General features: G+C 37.5%; 1 protein-coding gene across 7 annotated transcripts in view; it reads left to right on the top strand.

The window, feature by feature from the left end:
* LAMA2 (laminin subunit alpha 2) overlaps window positions 1-14,303 on the top strand; it is a 618,419-nt gene that overhangs the window by 496,066 nt on the left and 108,050 nt on the right. For all 7 annotated transcript variants that reach the window (XM_021936880.2, XM_021936881.2, XM_021936883.2 and 4 more), the window contains 3 exons: window positions 6,101-6,217; window positions 7,210-7,373; window positions 8,692-8,830. In XM_021936880.2, the coding sequence (XP_021792572.2) occupies window positions 6,101-6,217; window positions 7,210-7,373; window positions 8,692-8,830 (420 nt within the window). The remainder of the gene's footprint in view (window positions 1-6,100; window positions 6,218-7,209; window positions 7,374-8,691; window positions 8,831-14,303) is intronic.

Here is a 14,303-nt window from a genome sequence, read left to right as displayed (position 1 = left end):
CCCCATGTCTGTATTCTAACACTCTCCCTGGGCTAATCTGATGCCTATACAGGTTGAAGAAAACTGGCGCATTAATCTCTTTGGTAGAATAGTAAGCTGCATTTTAAATAAATAACTCTCTTATGGCTGTGCCCACAATGAAGGTGATATAATTAAGAACCAACTCAAAAACTTTCTATTTATTTTAAGGTGGTATGTAATTTTCTTTTTAAAAATTTTATCAAGCCTCTAATTCATTCAGGAAACATGCTAGACTCCAAAATTGATTGTGTCAATGATGAGGCCCCTCAGAGCAGCAGCCTCGGTGTGACCTAGAAACTTCTCAAAAAGACGAATTCTCGGACCCCATCCCCAAATGATCAACTCAGAAACTCTGAGAATGGGGCCCAGAAATCTGTGTTTTAAAAATCCCTCCAGTGACTCAGATGCAGCCTCAAGGTTGAGAACCACTGGTATAAACAATAAAACACCATCTCTGATTACTTCAAGTAACTTGTATTTAGTGGGAGGTACACATAAGCAAACCACTCCATACAGTACCATAATTGTCACAGGGGTAAGCAAAGGAGGGAGTCTAAGTCAGCCCTGAGTTTAGGAAGATCTTTGTAGAGGCCCTGACACTTGTGCTAGATCCTAAAGGGTAAGCACTGGGCCACAGAAGAAGAAAGAGAAGAACATTCCAGAAGCTGGGAAAAACATATACAAAGGCATGGAGGAAAGAAAAGGACATTTTGGGGGAAAGTTCAGTGTTTTGACAGGCTTGGAAAGAAGCGTGTGAACGACTGAAGGGATAGAAAGACAGAGAAGATAGGCAGAGTGCAGACCTTCAGTTCTAAGAGAATCGCATTGTGAGACTAATCTAAGTAATTGGTTTTTATCCTGACAGCTATAGGAAGCAATTGAAATATTGCAGTCATGGGTTAAAATAAAATGTTGCAGAATTTGAGTGGTTCACTTAAACTGAAGAAATGGTTTTGTATTGGAAAATAGTGTGATATTAGGCTAGAAAAGTAGGCTGAGATAATATTTATCTAAATGTCTGTCAGGTACCTACCATATCAAGGTGCTGTCGGTAACCAAGGTATTTGAGGTTGAATAGAAATGATTCCTGGCCTCAAAGAACTTATAATCTTCTGAAAAATTCAGACATGTTAACCTTTCACTCTACGTAATACTATGATAATATTGACTGGGAGATTCAGCAAAAGTTTCACAAATATGACAGCATCATAGCAGAAGTGGAGAGGAATTGGAAGAAAGACAGAGCAACAGGAACCCCAGACAGAGCTTTGGAAGTGTAAGGTGATCTTAGGATGTTTTCAGTATAGCAGAAAAACTTTCAAAAGCTACGTAAAAGTCTGTAGCAGAGAAGGCTCTGGAATTTGGAGCCAGATCATAAAAGGCTACTAGATAGTGATGGAGTTGGAAGGGCATTTCCAGCAATGGAGAGAGGGCTAAGGGAACTGGGGACCTCACGGGCAGGAGAGAAGACGAATAATTCAGTGAAGCAAAAGAATATGTATTGAACAATCTATCCCCAAATCTACCATTATAACCTTGCCAAAGAAGGCAGTGTGGATTGAGTAAAGAGTAAGTTGCTACATAAAGATTACACAGGCCAGCCTGGGCACCATGGCGACACCGTATCTCTATAGAAAAATGCAAAAATTAGTCAGGCATAGTGGTGCATGCCTGTGGTCCCAGCTACTTGGAGGCTGAGGTGGGAGGATTGTTTGAGCCCAGTAGTTTGAGCCTGCAGTGAGCTGTGATCATGCCACTGAACTCCAGCCTGGATGACAGTGAGACCCTGTCTCAAAAAAAAAAAAAAAAGAAAGAAAAGAAAAGAAAGAAAGAAAAGAAAACAAGAATAGACAGTAAGAGAACTTTTGCAGGTTCCTGAAGAATCTACCACACCAACACACCACAAAAAAAAGAAAGAAAGAAAGAAAAAGAAAGTGTTCAATTTGCAAAGCTCTGGAATAAATTAAGATATAATTGATTACAAGTTAAAAGTAGAAATATAATCAACCTTCATATCCAAACAGAATCATTGAGCAATTATACTTATGCCATACTTTTTGTAGAATAATTCTCCCTATACGTAGGCTTTCCTTCTGTTTCTTAAATACTCTAAGTTTTCTATATTAGGTATTTTATATGCTATATCATTTTCTATCTGTCCCTCTCTTTGTTTTTATTGTACTCATCTAATCTTTCTTTAAGAATATATTATACATTAATTTACTCATTCATTTTATCTCTCCTCCAGACAAGCCATGAGGAACACGTGTTCTTCCTCACTTCATCCCCAAATCCTAGAACAGTATCTAGCAAAGACAAAACAGATTTTTCTTCAGTAAATAAAGTGCCATAAAAACAAACCCAAATACTCTATACTTTTATCAATATTTGTGAGCTCCAAATTTCCATCTTTCCTTGGTTCAAAGCTGGAACCCATCAGTATCTAATCTGAAAATAAGACACCTCCAAAATTTCTTTAACCTCATCCCAACACTTTGGGATGCTGAGACAGGTGGATGGCGAGGTCAGGAGATTGAGACCATCCTGGCTAACATGGTGAAATCCCATCTCTACTGAAAATACAAAAAAAAAAAAAAAAAAATTAGCCGGGTGTGGTGGCAGGTGCCTGTAGTGAGGCAGTAGAATGGCATGAACCTGGGAAGTGGGAGGCGGAACTTGCAGTGAGCCGAGATCACGCCACTGCATTCCAGCCTGGGCGACAGAGCAAGACCCTGCCTCAAAAAAAAAAAAAAAAAAAAAAAAAAAAAAAAATAAAAAATTTATTTAACCTCTTGATCATCATTTCTGATTGAGTATGATAGAAGCACATTTTGATCTTTGCATGACAATTGACTCCCTAAAGTGACTCAATTAGAGCTTTTACAAAAGATTCTAAGTCACTACTTTATTGAAATAAAAATATATATAGCTCTTCAATTAACACGTGTGGAAATATTCTCCCTGTTTCCAGTGGCACAGCATTTTAAATTACCTCGATCCATTAATTCGAACAAGCCACGTTGTAAAATATTCTTGTGTTTCTGTACATGCTATACTTTAACTCAGTTCATACAAAAGCTAAGGGCTAAAATTGGCAGTTGTGTAAAAGAATGTTAGACCCTTGGAAGATCAGATATGACTTGTAATCAGGGACATTGTAATCAGGGACATTGGGACTGTTCCTACATTTGTTTTCTGTGAAGAGTGAATGACATATCACTACTTCCCCTGAATTAGTGATGGGAGTAGCTGAATGAGCCAAGTGTCACCAACACAAGTCCCAGGAATTGACTCCATTTTCTTTTTTCTTTCTTTCTTTCTTTTTTTTTTTTTTTTGTAGACAGAGTTTTGCTCTTGTCACCCAGGCTGGATTGCAATGGTGTGAGCTCAGCTCACTTTAACCTCCGCCTCCCAGGTCAAGCAATTCTGCCTCAGCCTCCCGAGTAGCTGGGACTACAGGCATGCACCACCACAGCCAGCTAATTTGGTATTTTTAGTGGAGACAAGGTTTCACCATGTTGGTCAGGCTGGTCTCAGACTCCTGACCTCAGGTGATCCGCCTGCCTCGGCCTTCCACAGTGCTGAGATAACAGGCATAAGCCACCATGCCTGACCCATTTTCATTTATTTACTAAAAACATCTATTGAGGAAACTCATCTAGGTACTAGAGATGGTGGTACATAAGACTGTCTTTATGGAATTTGTGTTACAGTGCAGGCGACAGTCACTAAACCAATAAACAAGTATAAGATACAAACATAAAGTTTGGATGCATGGGCTGATATACATAAATTGTTTATTGATACATAATACATGGTATATTGCATGATATTGCATAATACATTCAATGTATTGTCCTTCATTAACAATGTATAGTTCAACAGGCTGTGCCTTTCTGCTAGTCCCCGTACATGTATCTGTGATGCTTTGGTATTTCTGATTTTTATTACATAATCTTTGTTTTTAGCAACTCCTGGCAAAAGTAATCAAGATGAATCAATCTATATAAAAAAGAAAATAATATTATCTATGTTTCTATAGCTTTTGACCACTCTAAAGAATACAATTCAGATAAATGAGTTCTAAGAACAAAATAAGGTAATTATAATAATTAAAATTACAGTGTTACTGTGTGCCAGGCAGTGTTTTAAGCTAATTCTTCTCTAATTTTACAATGTCTATCAATCTCACGGGATTCTTGTTAAAATTCAGATTCTAAGTCAGTAGTTCCTAAGAACGGATTGAGATTATGCATTTCTGATGAGCTTCCAGGTGTGGCTGATGCTGCTGGTGAATGGGCTGCACATTGAGTAGGGAGGGACTAAACATTTTATATGAAGCTAAATTACTTCCTTAAGGTTTCATAGCTTAGGAGTGAGCAGAGCTGGGATCCCAAACCGGGAGGGCTGTCACTTGGATGTAGCTTTTAATCACTGTGCCGTAGTATATAGAGAATGATTGAGACAAGGATGGGTGCTATTTTAGATAGGTAATCAGAGGAGTGGCTGTTACCAAAATGGAGGGAGGAGGAAACAAGCCAAAGAGCAGGAAGAGCACATAGCAGGAAGATCTGCAAGTGCAAAGGCTTAGAGGCGGGAACTAGATGTATGTACCTGGCAACATACTGATTTGGTTGGTGAAGGTGAGGAAAGAAGGGTATGAAATTAGCACTAGCCCAGTGCAAATTTTAAAAGTGTGATTTCTATAATAGAAGAGATAGTATTTTCATAGTCCAGGACCCAGGATCTATCATTAAGTAGACAGGGGTTTAAATCTTAACCACACTGTACTATTTTACCTTAAGGAAATCATTTAATGTCTTAGTTCATTTAAGCTGCTATAGCAAGAGACCAAATACTGAGTGACTTATATGCAATCAAAATTTATTTCCTATGGTTCTGGAGGCTGGGAAATCCAAGATCAAAGTGTTGGCAGATTTGATGTGTGATGAGGGACCACTTTCTGGTTCATAGACACCATTTTCACTGTGTCCTCACATGGTGAAAGGATGAACAAGCTCCTTCAGGTCTCGTTTATAAGGACAGTAATCCTATTTATGAAGTCTCTGCTTCATGACCCAGTCACCTCCAAGGGTACCACTTCCTAATCCTATCACCTTGAGGATTAGGATTTCAACATATTAATTATCAGGGGACACAAACATTCAGACCACTGCCCTTTACTTGTTCAATTTTCCACTTATGTAAAAAGTGATCAACATAGGATCCAAAGAGTTGGAATAACAAAATGCTTATAAACTGTCTGGCACATATTGAGATCTAAATGAATTAGCATTATTGTCTATAGAAAAAGCCTATTAGTGATCAAAGCTTAAAATTATAACTGATGCAGTTAAATCTATAGGTAGAATGGTGGTTTCAGGAATAGGAGTGAATCAGAAGTATAAAGAATAAAATAAGTAAAAAATATGCCCCAAATCAAGAAATAGCAATATTTGTCTCTCATTAATTTTACTCTTTTAGGCCAGGATTGAGTTTCATGTAATTTCGAGACAAGCTATGTGTTCCAAAGAAAAATTATAATCTATTCTCCCATGAAACAGTCCATTAGGTTGATTCTTCCATGTGATAGTTTCTCTATTTCTTAAAAAGTACTTTCCCTAAGTTTCCTTCAAAATCTCACTTCAAATTTCACAGAACTCCCATTGAATACATCTGCTTATGTTTATGCTCACAAAGTACTCATTTGTATATAGATTCTAGAATTCAATATGTAGTACCAATGTAACTATTCAGCACTTACATTTTAGTTAGAAATGGATACTCTATCTTTCTTTTAAAGAAGTTTTAATTCCTCAACTAGTATCGCATAACTTTTCTTCGCTTGGATGACTTTCTCACAATGAGAAGGAGAAATAACCTGTACAAGCCTCTACATAGAAGAACTCTTGAAGGACTGGCTAAGTAGTTTATATTATTCTCATCTAGCCACATTGTCAACATGACGTACCTTTTTTGCCAAGCTTTTATTCAAACAGCTCAGGAAAGTCAGGAATACAGGGGTAGGTAGGATTTTATGAAAACGCAGTTTTGATGTCTTGTTCGTAATGGTCTACAGAAAAAGAAGGAGGCTGTTGAAAGTGGGAAACGACAAATTGAGAACACTTTAAAAGAGGGCAATGACATACTCGATGAAGCCAACCGTCTTGCAGATGAAATCAACTCGATCATAGACGTGAGTATTTGGTAGAAGTCAAAAGAGAGATGCTAATGAGTAAATGGGAGCCTATGAGAAAGCTCAGTAATATAAGCAAATACTAGTATTTGTTTTCTTGTAGAGATAAAATTATTTTTGCATTATTCTGCTGTGACCATGCCTATCTATTGGTGACAACTGGAATATCACTTTGTTCTCCCAGTGGACATGAGTGTGTGTGTGAGGGTACCCACACATTCACACAAATCTGTTTTTGTCCACGGCGATGAAGGACATTTCTTGTTCCTAGAGCAGCACTTACAATCTGCTTCAATATTTATAAAACATTAGTTAAAAGAGAAATGTAAATTTACAAACAAGCTTTTAATATGTAATGTATAATGCATTACATAGAGTGATATGTGGTCGTAGAAATGCAAATGGCCTAAGAGATCCTAATGATATGTGTACCTATGAAGTGGCATTGTTTAAATACATAGGCTTTTCTTGGTATAAGTTGGTTTCTTAAATTTCCTAGTCTATTTCATTAAATAATGACTTTAATTCTCTATTCTTTTTGCTATGTTAGTAAGTTTGAAGTTTCGTTTAAAATCTGAACATTTGGGCCAGGCGCGGTGGCTCACGCCTGTAATCCCAGTACTTTGGGAGGCCGAGGCGGGCGGATTGCCTGAGCTCAGGAGTTCAAAATCAGCCTGGGCAATACGGCAAAACCCCATCTCTACTAAAAATTCAAAAAATTAGCTGGGCGTGGTGGCGGGCGCCTGTAATCCCAGCTACTCAGGAGGCTGAGGCAGGAGAATTGCTTGAACCTGGGAGGCAGAGGTTGCAGTGAGCTGAGATCACACCACTGCACTCCAGCCTGGGCGACAGAGCAAGACTCTGTCTCAATAAATAGATAAAGAAACAAACAAACAAACAAACAAACGTGTAGTTATGTCTCATAGAGAAATTAGTAAAAGAGAGGAGGCTTGAATTCACTTGCTTAAAATGCCCTCTTCTCTACAAATCAGTACGTTGAAGACATCCAAACTAAATTGCCACCTATGTCTGAGGAGCTTAACAACAAAATAGATGACCTCTCCCAAGAAATAAAGGACAGGAAGCTTGCCGAAAAGGTGTCCCAGGCTGAGAGCCACGCAGCTCAATTGAATGACTCATCTGCTGTCCTTGATGGGTATGTCATTTGTTGTTGGAAATGTTTGTGTATTTTGATGCTTGTCCAAAGGTTTTGACTAGCATAAATGGTACAGAATCATTTTCAAATCCTGATTTCTGTTAACTATGAACACACTAGCTATATGGCTTTTCTGTGGACAGGCTTAATTAGGAGGTTCTGGGCAAAGCTCTGCTAGAGCAGCATCAAAGTCTAAGTTACAAGTAGATTCAAATATGGCTTAGTAGGAAATGAACATAGCCCTAGGCTACACTTAGAAAAAATTATTTTCTGTTCTTTATTAGAAAGCACAGTGGTTGCCTTATTAGCATTTTAAATAACATATAAAAACACATTCTGTTTCAAATTTCAGTTTTATGTTTCTAATGCAATCAACACAATTTATTGTTAAAAGGGTGACTTTTGAAAATGTGGTCCCATACATAGCCTTTAAGTCTTTTTTTTTCTCTTTTAAGCTCCAGGGAGATACTACATTTTCTACTGTAAAATAGCAGCTTATTCTAGCTGGGATTATTACATAGGTCATAGGAGGGAGAGTAAAGAGGAAAGTATATATTTGACTTACAAACAGCCTTCTGTGTGTAACTGATATGCTTCTCCCACAATTTTGAGATTGTCATAATTAATAGAGGTGCTATTAGCCCCAAGAATAATTTGCCCAAATAAATCTACATCACATGCAAGGCTTTTTTCTCATACTTAATACTTACTGTTACAAAGAAAAAATACTAATGTTTGAAGACCTTGGAAAATGTATGCATTATCATTTTATTTTATGTCAAACTTTTGCCACTTTATAATGAAGGGTGAGTGGTAGATGAAACACAAAGCTAGATATCATCAGATCCAAGTTCTAAGTCCTTTCTTGGGGACATAGTGGTCATCTGGCCTGAAATAGGCCATTTACTCTTCTGAAATTCATTTAGTCTCCTCTGGGAAGTGCAGCTATCCCAAAAAGATTTTGTGAAATTAATCCCAGTAGAAGAAGTGCTCTGAATCTCACAGCATGCTTAACAAACAAGGAACTGTCTCATATCACACACCTGCTAGAGCATATTGTTGCAGAGACTTTTGGAGGATGCAATGGGTATTTAAGATATGTTGGTAGTATTTCATAGCTGAATTATTTAGAAATATAAGTTTAGGTTGTAGAAAACTACAAGACAATATAATAAGGAGATACTTCACTGTAATTTGGAATTGTCCTAGATATATTGGCCATGATCATTTGGAAGCCAGATTTCTTAATAATTGGGATGTTCTTCACTTAAGTACCATTGAGTGCCCTGACATTCTTTTTTTTGAATCATCCCACCAGAATCCTTGATGAGGCTAAAAACATCTCCTTCAATGCGACTGCAGCCTTCAAAGCTTACAGCAATATTAAGGACTATATTGATGAAGCTGAGAAAGTTGCCAAAGAAGCCAAAGATCTTGCACACGAAGCTACGAAACTGGTAAGAAACAAATAGCACATGTGCTGGGACTGGAAGTCAACCTTTTTGAATTTTTCAAATGTAAGTCAGTCTGGAAAATCCCAGTAAATTGGCATATTTGTTTTGGGTTATTTTTGAAGACCTCTTTTAAAATTTACCTAAAATAAATTCTCAGTACGCTAAAATTATAGTAGAACTCTTTTGTCAGTCACCCACTACTACTGTTAAGGTCTTAACATTATCACAGACACCAAGCAAGTTTGTGCTACCAACTCACAAAATAAAACAGGCAAAGAGAACACTCTGGATAGGGAATTTTATCACCATTATCTCAAATGTCATTAGTAAAAAAAAAAAAAAAAACCATTGCATATAATCACACACAAGTTGGTTACATATGAAGTTTGGCTATAAAATGCACTTTTTATAAAACATACTGGATTGTATGCTTTTAAGCAATTTATACCATTTTTATGAATTAATGAATTTTTATGAATTTATGAATTTAAAAGCTCTTAACCTTTGGTTACAGTCATTGTTCATAATACATTTGGAACAAGTATTTTAGAGTTTGGGCATTCCAAGTTCTATCATATTATTTGAACGCCTTCAATGGTGACAAATCTTTATTCTTTACATGTAAAGCAACATTTTGTAAATAAGTTGTGTGATAGTAAGTTGGTAGTACTATTTCAGCTTTTAAAAAATCTCATAGGAATCTTCCTGAATAAAATGTTTAGAACCATCATTTATTTATTTTGCTTCACATAGAACCTACCAAACACATGAGAATTTTTTTGGGGGGAAACCTGATTGGACATCTGACTGTGAGTGAAATACACATAAGCAATGGTGTTAAAGAAACCGATCAATATTTTCTTTGCTTCGGTGTTGGGCAAAAATGCTTTCTAGGATTTCAGGGATATTAGAGATACCACAGTCTTAGCAGGTTCATTTTGTAGTCATAATGAAACATCACATTCTATGAGCAATTAGTACTGTTTTTGGTTTCTCTTGAATGAGCGAGCTCTACTGACGCCATATGTTCTGTTTACTTCTTATTCAAAGCAGTGGCATGATCATTGCAGAAGCGTTTCTATGTTCAGTTATCCTTTCAAAATGAATCTACTTTTCAAATCTAAACTAAATTTTTGTTCATCTTCTGATAGATAATTTTCTATTTTAAAGACCCTAATTTCCAAGTTCACCATTTTCATTTCACCTCTTTTATTGTATGATTATTTTCAGCACCTAAAATGGTGCCCGGCAAATAGTAGGCACTTATGAATGAATGAGTGAATTTTTTCATTATAATTGACACCTTTTATGCCTATTCATAATCTTTTATACCAATAAAAATTTGCTATAGTAATTGCTTCATCCTTATAAATTTATTGTAACATTTTATGTTAAGGAGTTGTTTAATTTTACCCTAATTTAATACCTTTAGGAAAAATCATTTTTTGCCAATATGAAGTGTGCACTTACTTCTTACCACCCACGCTTATGCATGGTAGGCTAACCAACCTCAAACAGAGAGTGATGGTGAGTCGTAATGCATTACATCATGTCCGCGGTTATCATTATTCCTTCTCTCTTTCCACAATCATTTAAAAATAATTAAATGCCTGAAAAATTACAAAATAAGTGCTATAGAGAATCACTGATTCATTAAATGACTCTCAGAAAATAAAAAGATGATCTGTCCTAGAAATTTTGTTGGAATGTTTTTCATAAGCAGAATAAATAAAATTTTAGTTTTAATAGATCAGTATAATATAGTTCTATTTTGCTGGAAAAGAAATATATTTGAAAAACATTAAGTTGAGTAATTATCTAGATAAGACTAACATCCCATAAATATAAGATCTGATATGTAAGCTATAGATCAACAGAGAAGAATGAGATTAAGTGTATTATTAAGTTTAAAAGAGTTCAAAGCATAACAATATAGAAGAGTCCTCTACCCATTTGAGTCTAGCCCTATAAAGAAGGAAGAATGTTTTCAATAACTTAAAAAGAAAAACAAAGAAACAAATTATACATTTGCAGGAGAAAAGGAAAAGGTCAAGTAAAAAAGCAAGCAATGACCGCTATGAAGAAAATGGAGGTCAGATAATTTGAGAAGAAAAAAAGCATTGAAACTACCATAAGAAAAGAAACAAAGAAATGATAGAAATAACATCCAAGCGTAATTAAGACAATACTTTAAAATCAACTTTGATTTTTTTAAAATTTACTTGTCTTCCTATATATAAACACACATAGACAATCAAGAATCACATTAAAAGGAAAATATGAGAGAGAAGGAAGTGGATCCTTTATAAGCAGGAGACAGCTAATATGATTTGTTTGTAGTGCAGTATTATTTTGTAAAGAGTAATAGCTACTTGTCTTGCATAAATAATTTATTTAAATATCAGAATGAAATATTATTTTAAGAACTTAGACATCATGAAATAACAAATACTATTTTTCTATTGGTGTTGGGCGAGGAAAGTACTATAAAGCATTTGTTTTCCTACATATAATCTCCAAGAAAATATCTCATTTTGTACTTCTCTAGAGGGTGCAAGGAAAAGAAGAAAGGAGATATGTCACTCATAAAATGGAATCAAAATGGAATATGGACATCCAGTAATTTTTTCTAATCTTAGTGGCTTTGATCCTATAAGACTCTAAAATAACAGAGAATTAGATGTTTTTAAAACATTTCCAGGTCATAGATAAACTCAAAGTCTACATTATCTACCAGATCAGATTTTTAAAATTGATGAATGTATTAGGGTTCTCTAGAAGGACAGAATTAATAGGATAGATGTGTATATAGAGGGGAGTTTATTAAAGAATATTGACTCACACCATCACAAGATGAAGTCCCACAATAGGCCGTCTGCAAGCTAAGGAGCAGAGAAGCCAGTCCCAAACCTCAAAAGTAGGGAAGCTGACAGTGCAGCCTTCAGTCTGTGGCTGAAGGCCTGAGAGCCCCTGGCAAACCACTGGTGTAAGTCCAGGAGTCCAAAAGCTGAAGAACTTGGAGTGTGATGTTTGAGGGCAGGAAGCACCCAGCACAGGCGAAAGATGAAGGCTGGAAGAGTCGGAAGATCTGCTCTTTCCACTTTCTCCTGCCTGCTTTTATTCTAGCCACACTGGCAGCTGATTAGATGGTGCCCACACACATTGAGGGTGGGTCTGCCTTTTCCAGTCCAGTAACTCAAATTTTAATCTCCTTCGGCAACACTCTCACAGAGACACCCAGGAACAATACTTTGCATCCTTCAATCCAATCAAGCTGATACTCAATATTAATCATCACAAGTCCACCCCTTGTCAACTTGAAACCATACACATCTCCTGAAATCATACATAATCTCCAAATAAAGATAATAATAATGTCATAATTATACCTAACAGAATACAGCTATCCCTTGTACAATCGGAAGCACACTACTCCTTAACCTAAATGCTATTACATAAAGTTAACAACACTTAAATGCTGATATGAAGTCAATAAATTTTATGTCACATGATAAAGGAAAAAGAAAGCAAATGAAGATATTTTCCTAGTACAAGTGTATACATGCACAAACATATTCTTAGCAGAATAAGGAGGAAAGATTCATGACAATTACAGTCTTCATTTCTGCTACTGGCCACGTGGTCACAGCTGGTATTGATGACTACCTTCTTCTACTACCCATTATGTATTCCCTTGGCCTTCTGCAAGCACTCAGCGGGTCATGGTTTTTTACCTGGTTGTGTGACCCAAACCTTTATTCTGGAAGGGTCTGTGCCATTTGTAGTCCTGTCTAGATTGGGTTGTTGTAGTTTCCCATTGACCTTAATCACAGGAGATGGTAATATTAAGAGATGACCTATGGGATCTCTTGTATTCCACGCATGCTCTTCCTTACCTCTATTGTGGAATAGTAGACTGATTTCACCTTGATATTCTGGGTCAATTACCAACCAACACTGTAACTCCCTTCTTAGCCTGTTGACTTGGAGGTAGGAAGGTCCCAATTGGCCAAGTGGCAATCTTAACTTCCAGTTTAATGGAATCATTGTTGTATCTCTTGGTGACAGCATTCTTCCCTCTGGAACTAAGGTATCTAGGCCAGCAGAACATAATGTTGTGGGAACAGGAAGCAAAAATTTTGTTAGTGGGTCACTTGGGGTGATGGTGAGTGGTGCCACTTCCACTTCCACTCCTTCATTCCAGGACCCATGAACCCTGGCTGTGGAAGAAACAGTACCGTATTTTGGACACTGATTCAAGGCATACACAGCCTTCTGCAGAACTTTACCCTAGTCCGGCAAAGTATTGTCACCTAGTTGGCATTGTAATTATGACTTCAAAAGGCCATTCCACCATTCTGTCAATACAGCTGCTTCAGAAAGATGGGAAACATGGTAAGACCAGTGAATCCATGACCGTGAGCCCAATGCTGTGCTTCTTTAGCTGTAAAGTGAGTGCCTTGGTCAGAGGCAATGCTGTGTGGAATACCATTACAGTGCATAAGGCATTCTGTGAGTTCATGGATGGTACTCTTGGCAGAAACATTGGGTGTAGGATGGGCAAACCCATGTCCAGAATAAGTGTCTATTCCAGTGAGGACAAACCTCTGCCTTTCCATGATGGAAGAGGTCCGATATAATCAACCTGCTACCAAGTAGCTGGCTGATCACCCTGAGGAATGATGCCAGATGGAGGGCTCAGTGTTGGTCTCTGCTGCTGGCAAATTGGGCACTCAGCTTTGGCTACAGCCAGGTCAGTCCATGTTGCTGAGCCTGTGCATAACCTCCATTCCTGCCACCATAGCCACTTTGTTCATGAGCCCATTGAGCGATGACAGGGTGGCTGGGGAAAGAGGCTGAGTGGTGTCCACAGAAAGAGTCATCCTATCCACTTGATTATTAAAATCCTCCTCAGCTGAGGTCACCCATTGGTGAGCACTCACATAGGATATAAATATCTTCACAGTTTTTGGCCACTCAGAGAGGTCCATCCACTTAACACTTCCCCAGATTTCTTTGCCACCAATGTTCTAATCATGCTTCTTCCAAGTCCCTGACCATCCAGCCAAACCATTGGCTACAGCACACGAAATAGTATATAATTACACATATTGCCATTTCTCCTTGCAAGCAAAGTACACAACCAGATGCACTACTCAAAGTTCTGCCCACTGGAAATACTTCCGTTTGCCACTATCCTTCAGGGATGTCCTAGAAAGGGGCTGTAGTGCTGCAGCTGTCCACTTTTGGGTGCTACCTGCATATCTTGCAGAATCATCTGTGAACCAGGCCCCAGTCTTCTCTTCCTCTGTCAACTGATCATGGGGAACTCCCCATGAAGCCATCATTGCAGGCTTGGGGAGAGAAGGCAGGGTGGCAATTGAGCCACTTTCTCACGCAACTTACTTGTGCCTTTAGGACCTGCTTGAGCCTGATCATGTATATACCACTTACATTTGACAATGGAGGGCTGCTG

Source organism: Papio anubis, chromosome 6 (genome assembly GCF_008728515.1).
Source record: "Papio anubis isolate 15944 chromosome 6, Panubis1.0, whole genome shotgun sequence".
In the NCBI taxonomy this organism is placed as follows: Eukaryota; Metazoa; Chordata; class Mammalia; order Primates; family Cercopithecidae; genus Papio; species Papio anubis.
The sequence above is the reverse complement of the archived record's forward strand: the minus strand, read 5'-3'. Positions and strand labels throughout refer to the sequence as shown.